This window comes from Drosophila ficusphila, unplaced genomic scaffold (assembly GCF_018152265.1).
Source record: "Drosophila ficusphila isolate 14025-0441.05 unplaced genomic scaffold, ASM1815226v1 contig_106, whole genome shotgun sequence".
NCBI classification, from domain to species: domain Eukaryota; kingdom Metazoa; phylum Arthropoda; class Insecta; order Diptera; family Drosophilidae; genus Drosophila; species Drosophila ficusphila.
In genome coordinates this window covers 2,663,803-2,683,463 of record NW_025063993.1, presented here as the reverse complement: position 1 = coordinate 2,683,463, position 19,661 = coordinate 2,663,803, and the positions used below count along the sequence as shown (strand labels likewise).

The 19,661-nt window shown below is 37.6% G+C and overlaps 2 protein-coding genes across 2 annotated transcripts; both read left to right on the top strand.

The window, feature by feature from the left end:
- Positions 1-120: 120 nt before the first annotated feature.
- On the top strand, positions 121-4,622 carry LOC108088931 (structural maintenance of chromosomes protein 5). The gene is given in 17 exon segments (XM_017186954.2): positions 121-307; positions 374-746; positions 808-986; positions 1,156-1,375; positions 1,377-1,403; positions 1,471-1,569; positions 1,634-1,921; positions 1,985-2,086; positions 2,145-2,353; positions 2,433-2,596; positions 2,715-3,044; positions 3,098-3,315; positions 3,370-3,594; positions 3,719-3,943; positions 4,021-4,178; positions 4,243-4,360; positions 4,416-4,622. Coding segments are annotated over 17 exon segments (3,105 nt in total). The 5' UTR covers positions 121-233; the 3' UTR covers positions 4,512-4,622.
- A 1,103-nt stretch (positions 4,623-5,725) lies between these two features.
- LOC108088935 (ER membrane protein complex subunit 10) lies at positions 5,726-7,077 on the top strand. Its single transcript, XM_017186959.2, has 4 exons — positions 5,726-5,861; positions 5,915-6,082; positions 6,396-6,779; positions 6,838-7,077. The coding sequence occupies exons 1-4, from the start codon at positions 5,802-5,804 to the stop codon at positions 6,907-6,909; spliced, it is 684 nt and encodes a 227-aa protein (XP_017042448.1). The 5' UTR covers positions 5,726-5,801; the 3' UTR covers positions 6,910-7,077.
- The last annotated feature ends 12,584 nt before the right edge of the window (positions 7,078-19,661 follow it).

Here is a 19,661-nt window from a genome sequence, read left to right as displayed (position 1 = left end):
GCTGTTCCGCACAGATTCAATATTTCAAAAACTCACATATTAAACATATATTTTTTGTAGCAGCAAACAGATTTTAAACAACCGAGGAGTCCCCCCAATAATTGGGACGATAGTTCTCTATTGTATCCGCACTGGCAAAATGTTGTCGTGCAAGTCGGCCTTAATTTAAAACCAAAACTCAGAAAGCGCGGAATTATATTTAAAACAATATAGATTGAAACCAACTCCTGGCCATGGCAGGACACCGTACGCTAAGTACCCAGCAACTTACGGGGCGGATACATTCCGTATATTGCAAAGATTTTGTGTAAGTGTGTATTCAATAAAGGCATAATTAGCCAATGGTGTTAACTATGCTTAAATCCAATCGCAGATCGTATAGTGAGATCACGTTTTATCCCAAACACTATCTAAATGTCCTGACCGGTCCCAATGGCAGCGGAAAATCCACAATAGTGTCTGCCATTATTCTGGGTCTTGGCGGGGAACCCCATCTTCTGGATCGCTCTGCCAGCGTTGCTGACTACATTCAGAGCAACAAAACTATGGCCACGATAGTTGTCCGGGTTTATGGACGGGTAGCTAACACCAAGGAGTCCTTCCGGCGCATCATTCACTCGAATGGTTCCTCCACTTTCTCCGTGAACAACAATGACATGTCCAAGAAAAACTTCCTGGCTGCCGTGTCCTCCTACAACATACAAGTCAGTAACTTGTGCCAGTTCCTCCCGCAGGATCGGGTTCAGGTGAGTTACTATCCCTTGATACCAAAAGAACGACGAATTCACTGCAAATGAACCGCTCCAGGACTTTTCCAAGATGAATCCCCAGGAGCTTCTGCTAAATACCATGTCTTCCGTGTGTGACGACGAGCTTACCAACAGTTTTAATGAGTTGAAACAGATGCGTTCTCAACACTCGAATACCCACGCTAATCGAGAAAAGGAGAAAAACGAGCTTGCAAAGAAACAGAAACGATTGGAGCAGTAAGTCATACATAACTAAAGTACTATGTATTTTGTACATTCTTTTTCTCATGGCACATGGCCAGTCCCTTAGTTGTATACGGGTTTTCTTAAAGTTTCGCATGCTCCAAAACCTTTCTCCCGTTTTAAATATGTGCACATTAACAAAAATTTTATTTTCTTTTTTAAGTTTACAGATGACCGTTGCCCAATTCAAGGAACGCGAGGATGTGAAGAAAAAATTGCAAATTTTCAGTGCCAAGAAATTGTGGGTTGAGACACAGGCTGGAGAAGAAAAAGTTGCCCAATTAAAAGGCCAAGTTAAAAAGGCAAAAACTCAAAGCGAAAAGTTGAAGAAAGAACACAATCAACTTGTTCAGGCTCAGGAAGAAATTCGTAAAAAAAAAGATGTTATTGTCAGAAGCCAGTTTGGAAAAGGTAATGACTTACATTTATGTATAAGTCATTTTTCAGATATACGATTCCTATTTTAATTTTTTTCCAGACCCGCCTATTAGATAAAGCTGTAGCAGAAAAGAATAACATTGAAAATCAGCTAGACTCTTTAAAACAAGGAATTCGCGAAAAAAATTTTGAACTCAAGGTTTGTTGGCCTTTTGACAGTACATTACGAAAATAAGATTATTATGAATTATTTTGCCAAATAGCAAAACATTCAGAAATCGTTAAGGAACGCCACCGAAGCTGATAAAGTGAAGCAATTAGTGGACAATAAAACCCAAGAGTTAGAAGACTTCAACAGTAGTAGGCCTCAAATTCTTTTGGAACTAGAAAAGGTTAAAGAATCGTGTCGTTGGGCACGTGACAAAGCCATGGAACAGTATAACAGAAGAAAACAACTTGAGCAACAACTAAATGATGAAAAGATTCCGGAAATCACAGCCCTTAAGCACAAAATAGATCGACTAAAAAATGTTAAAATTAAAAAAATTGAAGTAAGTACTACATATGAACAAGTAATAAACAACTGATAAATAAGTTATCGTGTTACTTTTCAGGAAATTGGAAGAAGAAATCCAAATTTGGTTACAGCTATGAATTGGTTGGCACAAAATAAACATCGGTATAAACTAAACGTTTACGATCCAATGATTCTTGAGGTGAGTTTTTAATATACTGCCCAGTTAAAAACTTTCTGTTACAAATTTTCGTTTTTAGCTTAGCATAGAAAACTATGAAGACGCTAAATATCTAGAAAACGTTGTATCACAGCGCGATTTATTCGCTTTTGCGTGTGAAGATAAGGAGGATATGTCGGATATAATAAGCGAGTTGTGTGTAAAACAAAAGTTGGGGGTCAACATTATATTTTGCGCCCCAGCCGATAGAATTATGTACAGTCCTAGTATTCCAAGGAATGAACTGCGGTATGCTCATCTTAAAGTTAATTTTTTTTTTTAATGGTGATATTTTTGTTTGATGTTGTTGGTGATATTTTTGTTTCAGCCACATGGGTTTTCGTGCATATCTTGTGGATCTTGTTACCGGTCCCATACCATTAATAAACAAGCTGTGTGCTTCCTACTCAATCCATAATATTCCGATTGGTACAGATGCTGTAGGAAATTATACGTCATCCATTCCAAAATCTATTCGAGTTTATTTTGGCGGTATGTAGACTTCCCTCTCATATAAAACCCATTTTCCAAACTTGATTTTTTAGCAATATTTTTTAGTAGTTTGCCGATAAGTTACTGAACTCGAATTGATTTTGATAATTCATTTCAGGGAACAAGAAATTCGTTGTGACGGCGTCACGCTATCGTTCCGATACCATTCTTACGGAGAGTACTATCCGGGGAAAAAATCAACTTATTGCAGTAGACTCACAGCAACTAGCTCAGATCACGAAACAGTGTGTCGAAGCCATAAAGGAGAGCGACAACATTAAGAACGCTATAACCAGGACTGACAATGAATTTGAACGCTTGCAAGGTCTTACGAAGGAGGAACAAGAAAAAAAACGAAAGCTTGACCAAAAATTATCGCATTTCAATAACTTAAAAAACGAAATTGAATTACTCATGAGAAGGCTGGAAAGCCTTCAGAAAAGCGATGGTAAGTTTTGAATACAACACAAAATTTTTACTCATCACACATTATACTTTTAGGACTGGAGGCTCTGAAAAATAACTTTAACGACAGCTTGCAAAAGGACTTCAAAAAATTATTTAACATTGAGGCAAAATTGTGCAGCAGCCTTAAAACTTTAAAAACCCTTATGATTGAAAAGAAATTGGCCCAAACAAGGACTTCCGTCTATATGGTTCAACATGAAAGTCAAAGTGAAGCACTTAAGGAAAGCGAGCAACTGAGTATATCAGCAACCGTAAGCAATTAATGAACAATTTAAAATAAATGTTTATAAGTTTTGTACTCGTAGAGGGAATTTCAAAAATTTCTACAGTGCATGGAAGAACAGATCGCCGATATTAGCAAGCGAAAGAACGATGTTCAGCGACTGTGCGACGGAGAAATTCCAACCAGTTCCAGATTTCCCTTCAAAAGGGAATTTAAAGAATTGGAAAGCAAAGAATTGCCCGAAATTCGTGAAGCTATACATGACTTCCAAGCGCGATTAGAGTGCATGAAAAACGTTAATTCCGAGGTAAATTTTGTGAACTTTTCACTAACTAAAGAGTTATTGTTATTTACTTAGTTACTAAAATAAATGTTAGACCGGTAAATAAAGATTTTTAAACCCGTGCTAAGTATCTTTGACCTATTTTCAGGCAATCGACAGCTACCAACAGCTGCAAAATGAAGTCAAAAGACTGGAAGAAGGCATTACAGATTCTGTTAATCAAGCGAAAACCATCGAGTCTCAAATGTCCAATTTATACGACAAATGGGAGCCAAAACTAACAAGCTTGGTGGAAACTATTAGTACCAAATTCAGCGAATTTATGGAGTCAATTGAATACGTCGGTGAAGTTGTGTTGTCTAAAACAGATAAAGTAAGCTATTTAACTTCGTTATTATTTATTTATTATAAATTCTTATTTTTAACACTTTAAATAATATCCAACTGTAGTTCGACTTTGATTCATACGGCATTCAGATAATGGTCCAGTTTAGGAGAGGGGCTCAATTGCAGCCACTGGATAAGTTTATTCAGTCAGGAGGCGAACGTGCTGTGTCTATTGCAATTTATTCATTGTCATTGCAACACGTTACTCATGTGCCATTCAGGTAATTTTGATATTACTAATTAAATAATACTTTGCAGATTGAATGAACATTTCCATTTTTTCAGGTGCGTTGATGAAATAAATCAGGGCATGGACGCTAAAAATGAACGTCACATATTTGATTTACTTCTTAAAGAAGCCACTAAGCATGGATCAGCACAGTATTTGTTTGTTACTCCCAAGGTATGTATACAAATTTATTAAAATGATATTAAATTACATTTTAAAATGTTTTCAGTTGCTTCGAGACCTGAATTACAACGAACATTTGTGCGTTTCAATTGTTCACAACTCAAAAACTGTTTGTGATGGGATGAAGTTCCCAGTGATTTAAAACCTTGGGATTTTAGATTTCTATATAAATATGTTATCATTTAATATTTCTATGTATTGTCACCATATTAAAATAAAGGAAAACCAATTTTCGTTATTTAATTCATATAAAGCTTATATCTAGCTTATATCCAACGACCAATCATCAAGGAGACTTATTTTCAAACTGTGGCTGTCATAACAGAAGCAAGAGTGCGAAGGGATCACCTTAAAATTTTAAAACAAGTCGACGCTCAATGGTGCCTAACGATTACTTTTCTCAAGTTTCAGTTTACCCTTCGATTTAAAACCCCACAAAGGCACCTCTATCTAATTTCAACTTCTGTTTTTGCTTTTTAACACTTTAATCGAAATAAATGTGTTTAATAAACTTTAAGTTATGGTTATATAAAAACGTTTTACTTTTTTCTTTTAATTTTATGAATTTTCATAACTCACTCAAATAAACCGTTTCGACGATTTGACACTAATACATATTTATTATTTAAAAGTTACACTTTAAATCATCTTAAAGGGTTAAATTAAAAAAAAAAGGTGTCAACATTTTTATGAATACTCCATTACATAATATATTACTGAATTCAACTACTGAAACCTTATTGGTGACTATAAAAGAACAGGTTCACTTAAGATGGTTGGTCAGTTTTTAACAAGGTTTTAAAGAAATCAGTGCCAGATCGAAATCCGTGTGTGCCCCCATTATGGTTGGGATTTTTTAGATCAGCAGTTATTGCTATAGCCATATTTATTATTAATCTACTGGCCTACTAAGTCCCAACATAATGAGAGTAAAAACCGCAGGCCATGTCAGTAGAATGTCTTAAAAGTGTTAAAAAATAAATTTATAAAATTTATATTAACAATAACGGTATAAAACAATTTAAGTAAAGTTCCCAAAAATAAAATTGCAAAACTGAAAAGTTTTTAAAATTGCCTCTGATCCAGGATGGTTTAATATATGTGCTTGCAATCTGTAACTCTCCGATGTAAGGCATCAGTATCTGAATATTATTTAAAAAAAATTAGAATATTTGTAAATTAAGCTAAATTAGATTTAAAAATTTTTTAACAGCTTTTTTTATTTTTTTAAATTTTATGTGCTATTGAAGAATTTTTAACATTTGAAGAATAAATTATCTTGTTAAGCGCTATCGCTTACTATCGAAACCACACTATTGGTGTGTTGTATTGGTACAAAAATATTCGATATATCGATACATTCGTAAGTACCCAGCTCTATTACTTGTACGATTGCAAATTAAAATTAAAATTGACAATTTGCTAGAGAAATATGAATTTAAAGGCGGAGTTTGTGCTTTTCTTTGTGCTGGCCTCAGTAGCCAGCAGTTTGGTGAGTATTTAATCTTTTTGGCAATGGATTTGTTTCTAAATCAATTTTTGTAGGGGTTTTTGGAGCATGACAGTTGGGTTACGGTGGAGCTTCAACACTCGCTGGCTGCCAACTCGGATAGCTTTTCCTTCCGTGGAAACGTGACCATTCCAAGCTTAAACTCCGGACTAGCCAATGTGGACCAGTCAGCCTTAAGTAACTCTGAGCTGGACATGTTAAAGGTAATGTGGGTCGCTGCCACCCAGAAACAGCCGGCGCTATAAGCTACGCCTTTTGCCTCTTCCATACATAGTAAAGCTATTTAACCAAAAAGTTAATGCTGATCATAGAACATATGGTTTAACCTAAAGATGCTAGCTTTGCAGAAATGTTGAGTTCCGCATCAAAATCTTAACTTCCATAACTCATTACAACAAAAAAATTTGGAATTATTGATTTGAAGGCACTTCTAAATTCTCTTCCCTGACTTTATAAAGCTAGGAAACTAAAAATACATAAAAGCTGGTCTATTTTATGTAACATTTTCTTTTTCAGAAACTTGCCCTGCAAAATGAGTTCTACCGCTTGAAGGCCACTGTTGTATACTCTAATGGTGCCAAGGCACAGTTCATTACTTCCAACAAGGCCTGCCGTCTGCTGCAAGCGCAGTTAAACGACGTTCTCTGGGTGTCGCTGGATCCCTCCGGATATGTTACCGGCATTACTGTCTCCCAGGACACGGCACCCGCCACCTCTGAGTGCAACCAGGACGACGTCAACAAGCTAGTTGAGTCGCAGTTCAGCACCGATGTCTTGATCCGCCACGCTGAACTGGCGCCTGTGCCAGATACGGCCGGATTTATTCAAAAAGTTGAGCGCGAGCGCGAGGCCAGGGAGCGCGGAGAGGTTCGCGATAACCGGGGTTTTTTCGCTAAATATGTAAGTATAAATAGTCCTCATAGCTTTTAAACACTTAATTTAATGTCATTAATTTCAGTGGATGTACATCGTTCCAGTTGTTTTGTTGGTTTTCATTTCGAGCGCCACCAATCAGGAGGGTGCCAAATAGGTTTGCCTAAGTTAGTTTGGTGCCCACTTGTGTTTGTTAGCATTTTCTAATTAAATTTCTAGGCAATTCTGGATTTATCAAGTCATAGCATTTTAACAAATGTAAATTAAATAATTATATATTGATACAACAAACAAGTTTTAATATACATATATGCAGAAACGTTTATTTGCTGTTTTTGGAATCTTGTAATGCTACTTTTTTCTTCATTAATGAATTATTAATGAAAAATCTTTTATTTTTTTATTAATGCAGTGTTTTATAAAATCCCCAACAAATATATCAAACAGCGCTGTAATAGCTGAAAAACTACAAGGTACATATGTGCGCAGGCGAGTGCATTCTCGGTTCCGCTTCGATTCATTTCTCAGATGAGTCCTGGGCTGGCCAAGATGGGCTCGTCCGAAAAAAACACGGCCAATAAGAAGGCTGCAAGGTGTGACATCCCATTATACTGAAAGCTTTTAATATTTTCAGAACTGCACTATTTTTAGTCTGTCTAATAAAACAGCTTTATGTACAGGTATTTTATACCTTTGCGGAGGGTGTTGTAATTTCAGCCAGAAGTTTGCAGCTCAGACGCCAAATCAGACATACATATTTTTTAATTTTTGTATGAAAATTGATTTATTTTTAAAAGTAGGAGAAAATTTTGTTGATATTTAAATAATAAAAGAGTTTCCTGAACTTTCTGGGTTAAAATTTTTTTGATATCTTTGCTAGTTAAGAAGCGGTATAGATTTAAAACTTTGTTTTATTCTTGCACGAAATAAGCTTGAAGCCACTGTATATCTTTTGATCTGCACTAAACCATCGAAATTATTATGATTCAGTATTAACTGATCCCTCCAAACTATATTTAGAAACTACATACTATCAAGGGCGTCGCCAGGGGGATCGAGAGGGGCAGCTGCCCCCCCCTAGAGATTTCAAACTCCTTTTTATTTTATTTTTCTAATAAATGTTATAACCCATTTACAAGTTTTTTAGGCTACATTTCATTTTGAAAAAATTAGGGATCCTTGGTAATATTTAAACAATATAACCCTACTTTTCTATCGAACGAGAAATGTATGAATTGTAGTAGGTAAAGTCAACTTTCCCCCCCTACGCCATGGGCTGGCGACGCCCTTGCATACTATCTTTAAGCAGAAAACCACTTAAGTCGTGGGATGTATCGATGGTTACCTTTAAAATGATATTATTGACTATGGCTCTAAAATTAAACCAGTGAACAGGTAAAGCATTTATTAAGTAAGCAGTATGTTTGGAGTACCGTTTCACGTTTTGCTAAAACTCGGCAATCTAATTTTTTTAATTTTTTTTAAATTTTGTAAATTTCAGTATAATCGAATTATATAATAATATAATTCTTGGTCACACTTAGAAAAGGCTCTATCTTATCTGATATTATTATTTACTCTAAAACCCCTTGAGTTATAAGTTAGTAAATTTTTATAAAATTTATGTTTATAACCATTGATTGAAAAATGGAAAAAGTTTTCGTTAAATCCGAATTAATAAGACAATTAAGCGAAGCTGTGAAGGGTTTAATTAACAATGAAGACCTGACTTTTAAAGAGAATGACTCGTACAATGTCAACATTGTATTCAATAAAAATGAAATAAGGATAGAAACATCAAAACATAGATCTGTTAACAGTGGCGTAACTACCGGTGTTCCATGTGTTCCAGGAACACAGGCCCCCGAGCTTTGGGGGCCCCAAAAGGGCCCCGAAAGGTCCCCCAAAGCTCGGGGACCTGCAAGGTCAATTTTTTTTGACGTAGTTACGCCACTGCGTGTTAACCGCCTGGACTCGATACGTGCCGTGTTTATTGAAAAAGCTAAGCGGAAGGCTGCTTCTTCTGAAAATGATGACTGAATTACCAACCGATAACTGAAATTCCCGAAATGTCCGGTTGGACCGTCATTCAGTGTCGTAACAGCGGACGACTTGATTTTATTACGGAGAGCTACTTGTACAATGTCGGATTTGGTGACCCAAATGACGAGTATTGGATCGGTTGCGAAAAATTGCATAATACATACTTGATTTTTTATTTCCAGAAATTGATTCTAACCTTAGTCAAAACATTGTTTATTTTAAAAATAGGATCGAGATGTAATAAATACCACTTTAAAATTAAAAATAAGTTATATTTATTTGGTAATATTTACATGACTTACATACATTTTCTTTAAGCCAATCAAATCCAATCTGTTAAAACTTAGTACTTATTTATGTTAAACAATAGCACGCCATGAAATTGGGGCAACTTGGGAAGCGTGACAACCACAAGGGATATGAAGTTCGCTATAAACAAAGATAGGATGCAAATGCACATAAAATAAAATGTTATATAAAGATCGGTAAAAATAAATATTTTTTTAATAACTTTTCAAAGGCCTAGTGAGTTTTAGCGAAAAGCTATTGGATTTAAACAAAATAATTATATAACTTCCAAACTGCGCAGTGAATTTAAAAAAAAAAACAAGAAAGGAAGCTAGCTTCGGCAAGCCGAAACTTATATACCCTTGCAGTCATCAAATATGTCTAACAAAATGCATAAAGCCTAACAACATCGAAGCTATGACGATTTTTTTATTCATTTTCCATATTTTCGACTATAGATCATATGGGAGCTATATGATATAGTTGTCCGATTTCGATCAAATTTAATTCGTAATTCAAGAATCGTAAGAAAACTCTATATTCCAAAAACCATACTTGTCTGATGAAAAACAACGATGTTATAATTTTATTTCCGTTATTTCAATATAGATTTTTCGATCTTTGCTATGGCAGCTATAAGATATAGTTGTCCGTTTTTTATGAAATTTTTTTCTCAATATAAGAGTTATAAAAAAACTTGATATTCAAAATATCATGCAAGTAAGATAAAAAACAACGATTTTATCAATTTATTTCAATTAGTTCTATATATATTTTTCGACCTCTCCTGTGGCAGCTATATGATAGAGTTATCCGATTTTGATCAAATTTAATCCGAAATTCATTAACAGTTAGAAAACGCCATCTTGAAGAATTCAAGTCGATCTGATTAAAAACAACGGCGTGAGAATTTTTTATTTTATTCTCTCGTATTGGAGCTATCCGATGAAGTCAGCCGACCCGGCTCGTTCCGACTTATATACTGCGTGCAATTACTACACACCTTTTGGTGAAGTTTCAGCAAGATAGCTTTAAAACTGAGAGACTAGTTTGCGTAGAAACGGACAGGCGGACAGACGTGTTTCAATTCAGATGGTGATGCTGATCAAGAATATATATGCTTTATGGGGTCTGAGGTGTCTCCTTCAATGCGTTGCAAACTTCTGACTGAAATTATAATACCCTTTGCTCTGCAAGGGTATAAATATCTGCTGCCGACGAGTTGATTACTTTTTAAATAGTGGCGCGCCCACAAACCGCAAACTTACTCCCACTGGAAAGTAACCAAATTCAAGGAAACCAGATAGTTTAGGCACTATTATGTAGAGATAATTTTTTATTTTTTTTTTTATTTAGTTTATAAATTAAATATTTTATTTTATAAAATGACAATGTAATGTTTTTGGTAAAATTAAAAGGAAAAACATTTAATGCCCCTTGGACTGTTTAATCATGTGTTCAAAAAATGCAAGTAACAAATTCAACATTGGACCTACTTAGACGTATTTATCCAACAGAAAGTGTAAACCGTAATTAAATGCTTTTTATTCCGCAAGTGACGGGGTATCCGTTGAGAACCGTGAATTACACGGTCGCTTAACCACGGACCACCCCGAAATTGACTTGAGAGCGATGCGTGCCGAGTGGTTGCAATACAAATTTGTAATTACAATTCCTGGCGCCTTCCCAGGGAAGGTCTGCTAGTGGAACCCCCCAACACTTGCTAAAAAACAATTTTCCCGATGTTGGCCATCCAGTGCGGTGAGGGATACGTGACAATTTGCCGATACCCAAATTTCTCCATCGGACAGGAACGCCTCCGTTGGCGTTAAAAAACGAATCGCCCGCGGGGCCTGTTTTTTTCTACCCACAAGGCCAGCCAACATGTGGTAACCCATAATTTACGCCTAGGGATGTTATGATTTTGATTATATCAAAGACTTTCCGAATAGTTTCTTTAGAAGCAATAATGAGACACGAGTTTACTCCTTTTGATACTTTAATAATACTGTACTGTCCAGTTCTAAAAAGTATATTTATATTATTCTAAGTGGAATTTTTTAAATGTATAACAACAATGGTTCAACCTCGTCTCTTTAAATCCTCTTTTAGAGTATAAGAACTACAATAAATCCACGTACGTACTTTTTATCCATATATAAAAATATAAATTTGGATCAATTTAAATTCATTTAAATTTACGCAAAAAACATTCTAAAGAAATAACACTCTTTGAAAATAAGCTTCAATTTATTATTGAGACGTAATATTTTTTTATGTGTGTTTGATTCCCATTATCTTACAACGTTGTTCCATGTTATTAATTATTCTTAAATGTATAAAACATATGTTGGACTAAATCATCTTAACCTTTTTAGCTTTATAAGTAAATGTTTTAAATACAACAACTTGTAAAACAAAAAGAACCGCCGTTTAAGATCCTGGGATCTAAACAGACAGAAAGATTCAATCTGATAGCAAAAAGTTAAAAAGGTTGTTTTCCTACACTTCTCGCACTTTAAAGGTTGTCATCTAGATAATCCCAATATTGTGACAGTAATATTGACATCAACTGTATTGTAAATTGTATTCTCTTTTTATGCATCTTAATCCGTCACCCCTTTTCGTTTAAATTTAAATTACCTATTTGCCAAACAAGGCGCGCTGAAGGATAACAAAACACTTTTAAATGTGAGCCCACAAATTGTCAGATCAAAAAGCAGACTCGGGAACGAGCCATCTGTCAAAATTCTCGTCATGGCATGCAATCTGTCACTCTTCACATTTTTCTGGCTCCGGCAACATTAACAATGTTGGAATAAAAAACCATCCACATGCCCGATACTCATAATTATATATGTCCTAATAAGTGCTATGTGCATATCCCGGTGCACTTGTCAAGTGTTGGCATACCAACTCGACCAAGCCGTTCATTAAAGCCTACATTTTTCGATGTTTAAATTAGCCACCCCCACGGCGCAGAGAGGGTTGCGGATTGGCCTGCCACTTACAATTACTTAAATTGTTCATGTTAATGTGTTACCTTTGGCCCACATTTAAACACAAAACGACCACACCGAGGGGTGTTGTCACTCGGAGCGGTTAATAGCTCTATTACACCCCCAATTAGTTTAAACAGATACGTACCGAATTGTTTTTGCTAGTTTAGGGTGCCCTGGCGATTTTAAAGGATGAAAAATAGGAGCAGAATGCATTTCCGGAACGATTAATGTCTAGGCTTAAGTCTTTAGCAACCTTAATACGGAATGCCGAATACTTCCCTTAATTATTCTTTAGTTTTTTGAACGTATTTCTTAAAAGTACAAATCGAAACAATATTGGCCTTTGCATTATATTGTTGAAAGCTAAATAAAATAAAGACTAAGCAAATATAAACATACTAGTGTTTAAGAAAAAAAAAAAAATCAAGTTCCCTTTGAAATTTCACATGACGTAAAATCCACCTGTGAACCAAAGAGATTCATACATAGATCGGAAATGCATCTTGCATAAGAACGTAGGCAATATTTGCCTGTAATCCTGGAAAAATCGGACCTTAAAAACCTCCTTTCTTTAAGAGGGACAAAACGCCAATGAGGACCCGAAATTGCATTCTGTTTGATAAAGCAAATAAATGTTAATACGACTGCGGGTAAACACGGGAGATGGAGAACAGTACTTGAGCAAACAGGGACCCACGCAGATGCACTCATGGGCATTAAATTTGTAACAAGTTAGCAGCTGGCGCCAATTCACAAGCGTCGTGTCGAGTGATTAAACAATCGCATTGATACCCAGCCCATCGGTGCTGATTCCAATTCACACAATCCCAATTGAATTTCGGATTGACAGGTTCATAAACGGCATTGTTCGCGCTGTTTGTATTTGAATTTCATGCCCGAATATAATTGCTCTTTTCCTGCCCACACATCCAGGATCTCACAAAAGGCGGGAAAGAGGCTTATGCGCCGGGCAAATACGGCCTAGTTTGCTTTGGTCATGGGAAAGCCAATTGCGGACTTATCCCGGGTGCACCGTAGGGTGTGCGGTTCATTATCATCGAGATAATCCCATTAGAAAACGTTGCGGCAAGTGCTAGTTTGATATTCAAGCGAAACCTCCGGGGACGGATAATATTATAAATACATATGCAGTTTGCACATGACAAAATATCTTGGTCTAGTAATGCAGCCAGGTTTTGATTAGCATTTATCGGCGTTCAACTGGAGTATATAATCTTAATCTATGAAGGGCTGAAATCGATCGCAATAACTCATCAATTGTATAAAATAAAACTTTTCAATTCCTATTTTATTGGCTTTCAATACATAAATAACTTGTTCATAAATCTGTGTTGGAAAATCTTCACAATCTTGCTCGACTTTCAAATTCGAAAACATTGTGGGGTTTCAGATTGCGGAATACATTTCAGGACGCATTGAATTTCAAATGAGGTTGGCAGTTCTGGCAGTGGAAAAAACGATTGCGTGCGTAAAAGAGCTCAAAGAATTTTTCCTGTCGGTAAGTGGATAAAAGACGTAAGGCTTTTATTTATGATAACTTTCGTAATGTCTTTTAAATAAATAAAGTCCATCAAGAGATTATATGCTATTTTAGCGAATGCGATTAAAATAAATTAAGTTAAAGTGCCTTAAATTGGCAGATGTTTTCTGGGTTTATCAAGCTTCGTGAACGCAAAGTGCAGCTGTAATATGAAAATATCGACCACGGCTTTGCCTTGCTTTAAATTTAAAATCGCCGAAATTTAAAAATTCCCGAAATGTGCGCACATAAATCTGTAAAATTTTCAATGGCCGTACAAAATTCCAAATCACTTTAACTGCTGGTAATCGGCGCATAATCTTCAAAAATTTGCATGCACTCGCCAAGAAAGACGGCATTTGAGATCCTTATCGTGCACATTATTCACGTCACGTCTGAAGTATTCGAAGCATAGTAAAAACTGCCCATCAATTTCCTTCCCCGGCCCTCCCCCTTTTCCACCATCGCCACCGCCCCCTCCTCGCAACCGAAGGAATATTAGAATACTCCGGGTCCTGCTACTAAATTACCTCGCCGTTTTGGCCGGCGATGACGGCTTGTTGTGGGTGTTGTGTCCCGATTGTCCTGGTCCCTCGGATCGTTGGGGCAATTATAGTCGGTTGGGAGCCCCGATATGTCGCACCACGGACATGCCCGCCGCCCATCGAAGACTCCTCCGTTCCCCGCTCCAGGCCTTCCGCTGCCTGTTCCCGGTTCCTTGTCTCTGGCTCATTTGAGGCGGCTGCAAGCCCCGGCCTCTCCAGGTCGTACATGATCGCCCCGGGGCGAGATGGGGCTCCAGTTCTGTGGATGGAGTTGGAGATGGAGATGGGGCCGCGGCACAGGCGTTGCGTCTGGCACGGGCTAGTGGCCATAATTCTCGGGACACGACTGCAGAAAGGGCTGCTGCAGCGGCATCACCGGCGGCAGCAGTCCCCGCCGATCGGATCGGCAAAAAACGTTAGGAATCCCTGACGCATACCAGGAACGAGGCACTCTAATGTTGGCCGCATGGCTCGACTTCTTGGCTCTGTAATTTTGCAGCGGAGCAATGGCGGTCATCTACTTTGAGCTTTAACTTGCACAAATAAATTGACGATGTAAAAGACATCACCAAATTTTTCGATTTAATTTGAAGGGGTTTATTTCCACTTAAATTACTGTAAAATATTTAAATGTTAGTCAAGTGGAAGTGCTTGTTAAAGTAACAAAAACCGTCTTGGCGTTGCTATTTTAAAAAACAGAGTCACCGAATGGAAGCCAACTAATTTGTATGATTTTGAACGTTTTGTGTTTCGAAACATTTTACAAAGTTTCGTTTTTTTATATAATTTAATAATATATTCTTATTCTACTTGTTCTTATAATAAATTATCTCCAAAACGTTGATGTTAAGATGTCACGTTCTTGTTCCACTCTTCATTATTACTGAAACTTAATAATCTTTTATACATTTAAATGCATATGCATATTGTCAAGCCTTGAGGTATTGAACTTATAAGCTTTAACAACATTTTTATCGAAAAGACCTATGGAGTCTTGGGTGTTGTAAGTTTTACCAAACAGCAGAGGAACGATAATGAGCTGATCATCGGCTGTTGTGATATGATAAGTACGACTTCTATCGGAGGCGGCAGACTGATTCCCGGCCGGGCAGCGCCCATAACGACACAGGTCGTCAAGAGCCGGCGCGGAAAGTGGAGGAGGGACGCACGCGGCACTGCGAGATCGGAGGCGATGCCGGCTCAAAAGCTTGAGCACTGGAGCGATTGCAGATTTTGTTACGAAGGTTAAAATAAAACGGAGAACAAGGAGAGCAACCCGTGTCAAAACTGAAAGAACAAAAGGCAATCGTGGCTCAAAGGTGGTTTTTGCACACCCTAACATACAATCTAAAAAAAAAAATCTAAAAATGTAAATTATAAAAATATTTGTTAAAAAGCAATAGAAACCAAAGCTAATCAGCGAAAGGGATGGCGAGAAAACCCATTATAACTCACTTTTAATACATTATTTGATTGAAAGTTTATTTATTTTATGAATATTTTGTAATTAACACCAAATCGATGTAGCTCATTGTTAAACTTTAACACTTAATATCCCCAAAGTACAGCCATTAATTGTGTGTTTAAGATGCAATATTGGTGTATGGTGTCATCCGAAGTGACGAGCGCAATTAGTAAAAATAATTCCCCCATAACTACGATGCATATTTATGAGAGCATGTGGCTGGCAATATACCCCGCCGAATGCCGTAACATGAACTCAGCGCAAAAGTTATGAGCACAAAATGCAAAGTCAAGCAAGCAAAATCCTATAATTAAACAATTATAGCAACTCCCACTTTTGCTCGTGGTCATTCGCTGGCCCTGGACTCTTGCGCTATGTGCGCTACTCCTCCTCTTTGCGATCAGGACGGATTTCGCCCAGTGTAGCACGACGCAGGTAGTGGTGGAGTAGGAGTGGCCGCGTTGGTGGAGTCGGAGGAGTCAGAGGAGTCGGCGGTAGCACAAGTACTTCCTTCTGTGCGAGGAATGCTAGCGATTCTCGGCTCTCCAGTCCCAACTGCGCCTCAAGCTCCACCTCCGTCTGGGATTCTGGAAGCCGTCGGAGGCTCAGGCCTCCGAAAGCCGAGTTCGAGTGCATTGTGATCTCTGGCATTGACACTTGCGGTTGTTAGTTGGCGGTGGGGCTAAATTATAATACCCGCGAGTAGAAACCCAATCAGTAGACTGATAAAGACTTTAAAACAGGCATAAAAGACTTTTTCTGTCTAGTGCCCTGGGTTTGAAAGAGAGACTCATTTGAATAGCCTAATATAAAACCTTCTCATGACATGAATTATATTATAGATAAGACAAATAGTTTCCCATTAGACCATTTAATTTTTTCGTACAGATCGGTTTTTCTTGGTAAGTTTTCGTATGAACTTTACCGATCTGTTGCCACCACCCTTAAACACGCCCGTCGGAAAATTCAGTCTTCATCATCTTAAACTATTCCCTCGAAGGCAGTCTTGATTTTCTGAATTCCCTCAAGGAACAGGATTCCGTATGCAGCAGAAAAGTTCCGAATTTGCATTCCGATTATGGCAAGATTTAGTTCCATTAGTTGGGACTAGCGTTGTGAAATCGTAAGACTATGTTACTTCATAATCTTTTGGGCAAATAGGTTATTTGCAAACTGAAATGATAACTGTCGCCAAATCGAAAGCTAAAAAATGAAAGTTATCTATGCTTTAATTAAGTTGCCTATAAGAACCATAGTCAAATAATTACTAGATTATTTGGTGTTAAAATATGATTTGAAAGCTTCAGTTGGAAGTTCCCGCTGGCATTAATGCTGGGAAGCTGGAATTATAACTCAGTTTAAAATTTTTTTCCTTTAAAGAACGCGACCTGCAAGATTAAGTTTGGGAAGCTCAGCTGCAACCATTAATGATATGTAGATGACGGCAAGTAAACCTCGGCCTAAACCATGTATTTAGCCGCATGTGCTGGCTTGAGACAAAGAGGAACTCGACGTGCACGATAAATTATTTGGGACGAGTCGATCTCATCCCCGAATCTGGATCGCAGAGTTCGTCTCGGGGTCTCGGAATCTGGGTAACTCTGGGCAAATCGGGGGACCTCGACCTGCTCCTGCGTGGCTTCCCTCGTTTATCTTGCCGGCCGCCAGCAGAAGAAACCTCGGACAGTGCCAGCTTGGGTCCCCGGTTCCAGTTCCACGCCAAGCCAGAGCAAGACCAAGACCAAGAGCAAGAGCAAGAGCCAAAGTCAAAGCCAAAGTCGCAGTCCCAGCCTCGATAATTAACACACAAGCGCGGGGCGTGATGAGCAACGGACCGCAGAACCAAACAAATTATTAAAAATGAATTAGTGGAAATATAAATATATGATTTCGAAATCCCATGGACCGCTGGACGCACGTGCTCCTAGGCATCCACATCGAGCCCTGATGACGCCCCCTGGCCAAGAGGCCTCTGCCTGGAGGGGCGCAGCTCCCAGCCCCATTGCAATTGCATTTGAATGTTTTTCGAGGCTCCGTTTTGTTTTTCTTAAATATATAAAAGCCATTAAATACTAATCTATTCTCGATTGCTCCTCTTCGGCCGGCAACTAATGACGTGCGGCCAACATTTAGGCCAAGCGAGTCGCGTCCGAGTTCGAGTTCGAGTTTGGGTTCGAGTGCAAGGAGGCAGTGCCTCCTCTCCCTTAAGTATGATTAATTAATAATGCAGGTGAGCATGTACCCCGGCATGCACATGTCGGGGCTAACCGTATTATTATGCACATTAACCAACCATGTCATTATTTTATTATTATTGTTATTTCGATTTTCATACTCATTTAAATGCTCATTAATAAAATCGAACGGCTGAGATTTCACAATTCGATTGTTAACAATCGTGGCCCATTTGGTTATGAAACATCCTTTCCTAATACTTAGTTCAACAAATAACGGAACTCTAAAGGAACTGTTTGAAGGTTATATTTACGCACGAGAACGGCTTATTTGTAGGCAAAGCATATATCGTGTTATTCTTGAATTATTTATTGAAACCGTTATGTGTTAGGTGTATTCAAAAAGCAAACCAACGAAGTTGTGTTTCTAAATTCTGAACAGTTGTGATCAAAATAATAATTTTCTTGCCAAAAATGCAAAACTTTGCGTTCTTAAATATTAAAAACGGTTAGCCCAAATTTGGTATGCAAATACTATTAAAACTATTATTTTGATGATATGATTTTCATAGTAAAACACTATCTTTAAATTAAATGCTTGTTATCGAGTTGTGCTAAAATCTTCTGAGATTTCTGAGACTCATCTGTTAATATTAAATGTTATATTACTAAGAATAATTTTGGTTTTATTAAATGAAAAAAATGTATTAAGTCCCATAAACATAAACACTTAAAGCCTAAGGAAAGTATTGATTTTCAAATCTATTGTTTGCTGCTTTGGCTGCTCTTATTTTAAATGCGACAGTAGTTATGCAAACATAACACCGAAGGCCTACTGGCTTATTATTTCAGTTTTAAATTTCACATAAGACTAACACCAACGACAAAAATAATAGTTTATTTTGTATTAAACCAATAACTAAATGTGGATAAATTATTGATTGGGAAGGGGAGCAAGTGGAGGGTCTCGGGGGAAGTTTGTTTTTTGCGACACTCTTGCGGTGTCTTTCTGTTTTAAAAATAATGGAGAACCTCGGAGGTAGCAGATAACTAATAGAGCATTAAAGGGCCAAGATGCAGACGAGTACGACCTACCTCCCCCCTCCCCCTCCCCCTCACAATCATCGACCAGATGTATCTGAGGAGTGCGCAAGAGAGCTTGCTAGCATGCTAAGAGAGCGAAGAGAGCGCGGCCAGAGAGGGACGGCGCGAGTGGCGAGCAGGACGGAGCACGAGATAAATACATTCGGGGGTGAGTCAAAGATACATACCGCCTCGAACGCGCTGCCTGGAAACTCTGCCAGCATCCCCAAAAGCGATATGTACAGCCGCAGCAGAATGTGTATTGGGGCTGTTGCCGGTGACACAGGGGATTGTAACTCCCCCTTTCCGGGCTTATCCCAAGCAGTGCCTCTACACTCTGCGAAAAAGCTCGTGTATTTCCCATCCATTCGCGGCTTAACGGTAAAAAACCTCCCTCAAAGCTGTTCCAATAGTATCAGCTTCAGATATTTAAAATGTAATAACATTTTATATGTTTTGCTTTGAAAACTCTCATTAAAAGTCAGTATTATGATGTATTTTAGTATTTCACAGAGCTTACTGTCAAATTATTCGAATGGATTTCCACGAGTACTTTTGGTGTAAACGTCAATTCAAGCTGAAATACTTTTTTACAGTACTTTTTAACAGAATCAACTAAAACCCTTTTTAAACTTAAAGTACTTTCTTTACAATAATTTTTCTTTAAGATTTAGAAGACATATTTCATTTAAATCTAACAAACATTTAACGATAATCTTGTGAATCAGCAATACCTTAAGTAAACTGTTCAAAGCAATCTGTATTACTG

Bases quoted from the DNA above. Each gene is read 5' to 3' on its own strand.
- LOC108088935 (XM_017186959.2), top strand. From the start codon at position 5,802: ATGAATTTAAAGGCGGAGTTTGTGCTTTTCTTTGTGCTGGCCTCAGTA. The intron at 5,862-5,914 runs GTGAGTATTTAA...CAATTTTTGTAG, and splicing joins CCTCAGTAGCCAGCAGTTTG to GGGTTTTTGGAGCATGACAG. The intron at 6,780-6,837 runs GTAAGTATAAAT...CATTAATTTCAG, and splicing joins GGGGTTTTTTCGCTAAATAT to TGGATGTACATCGTTCCAGT.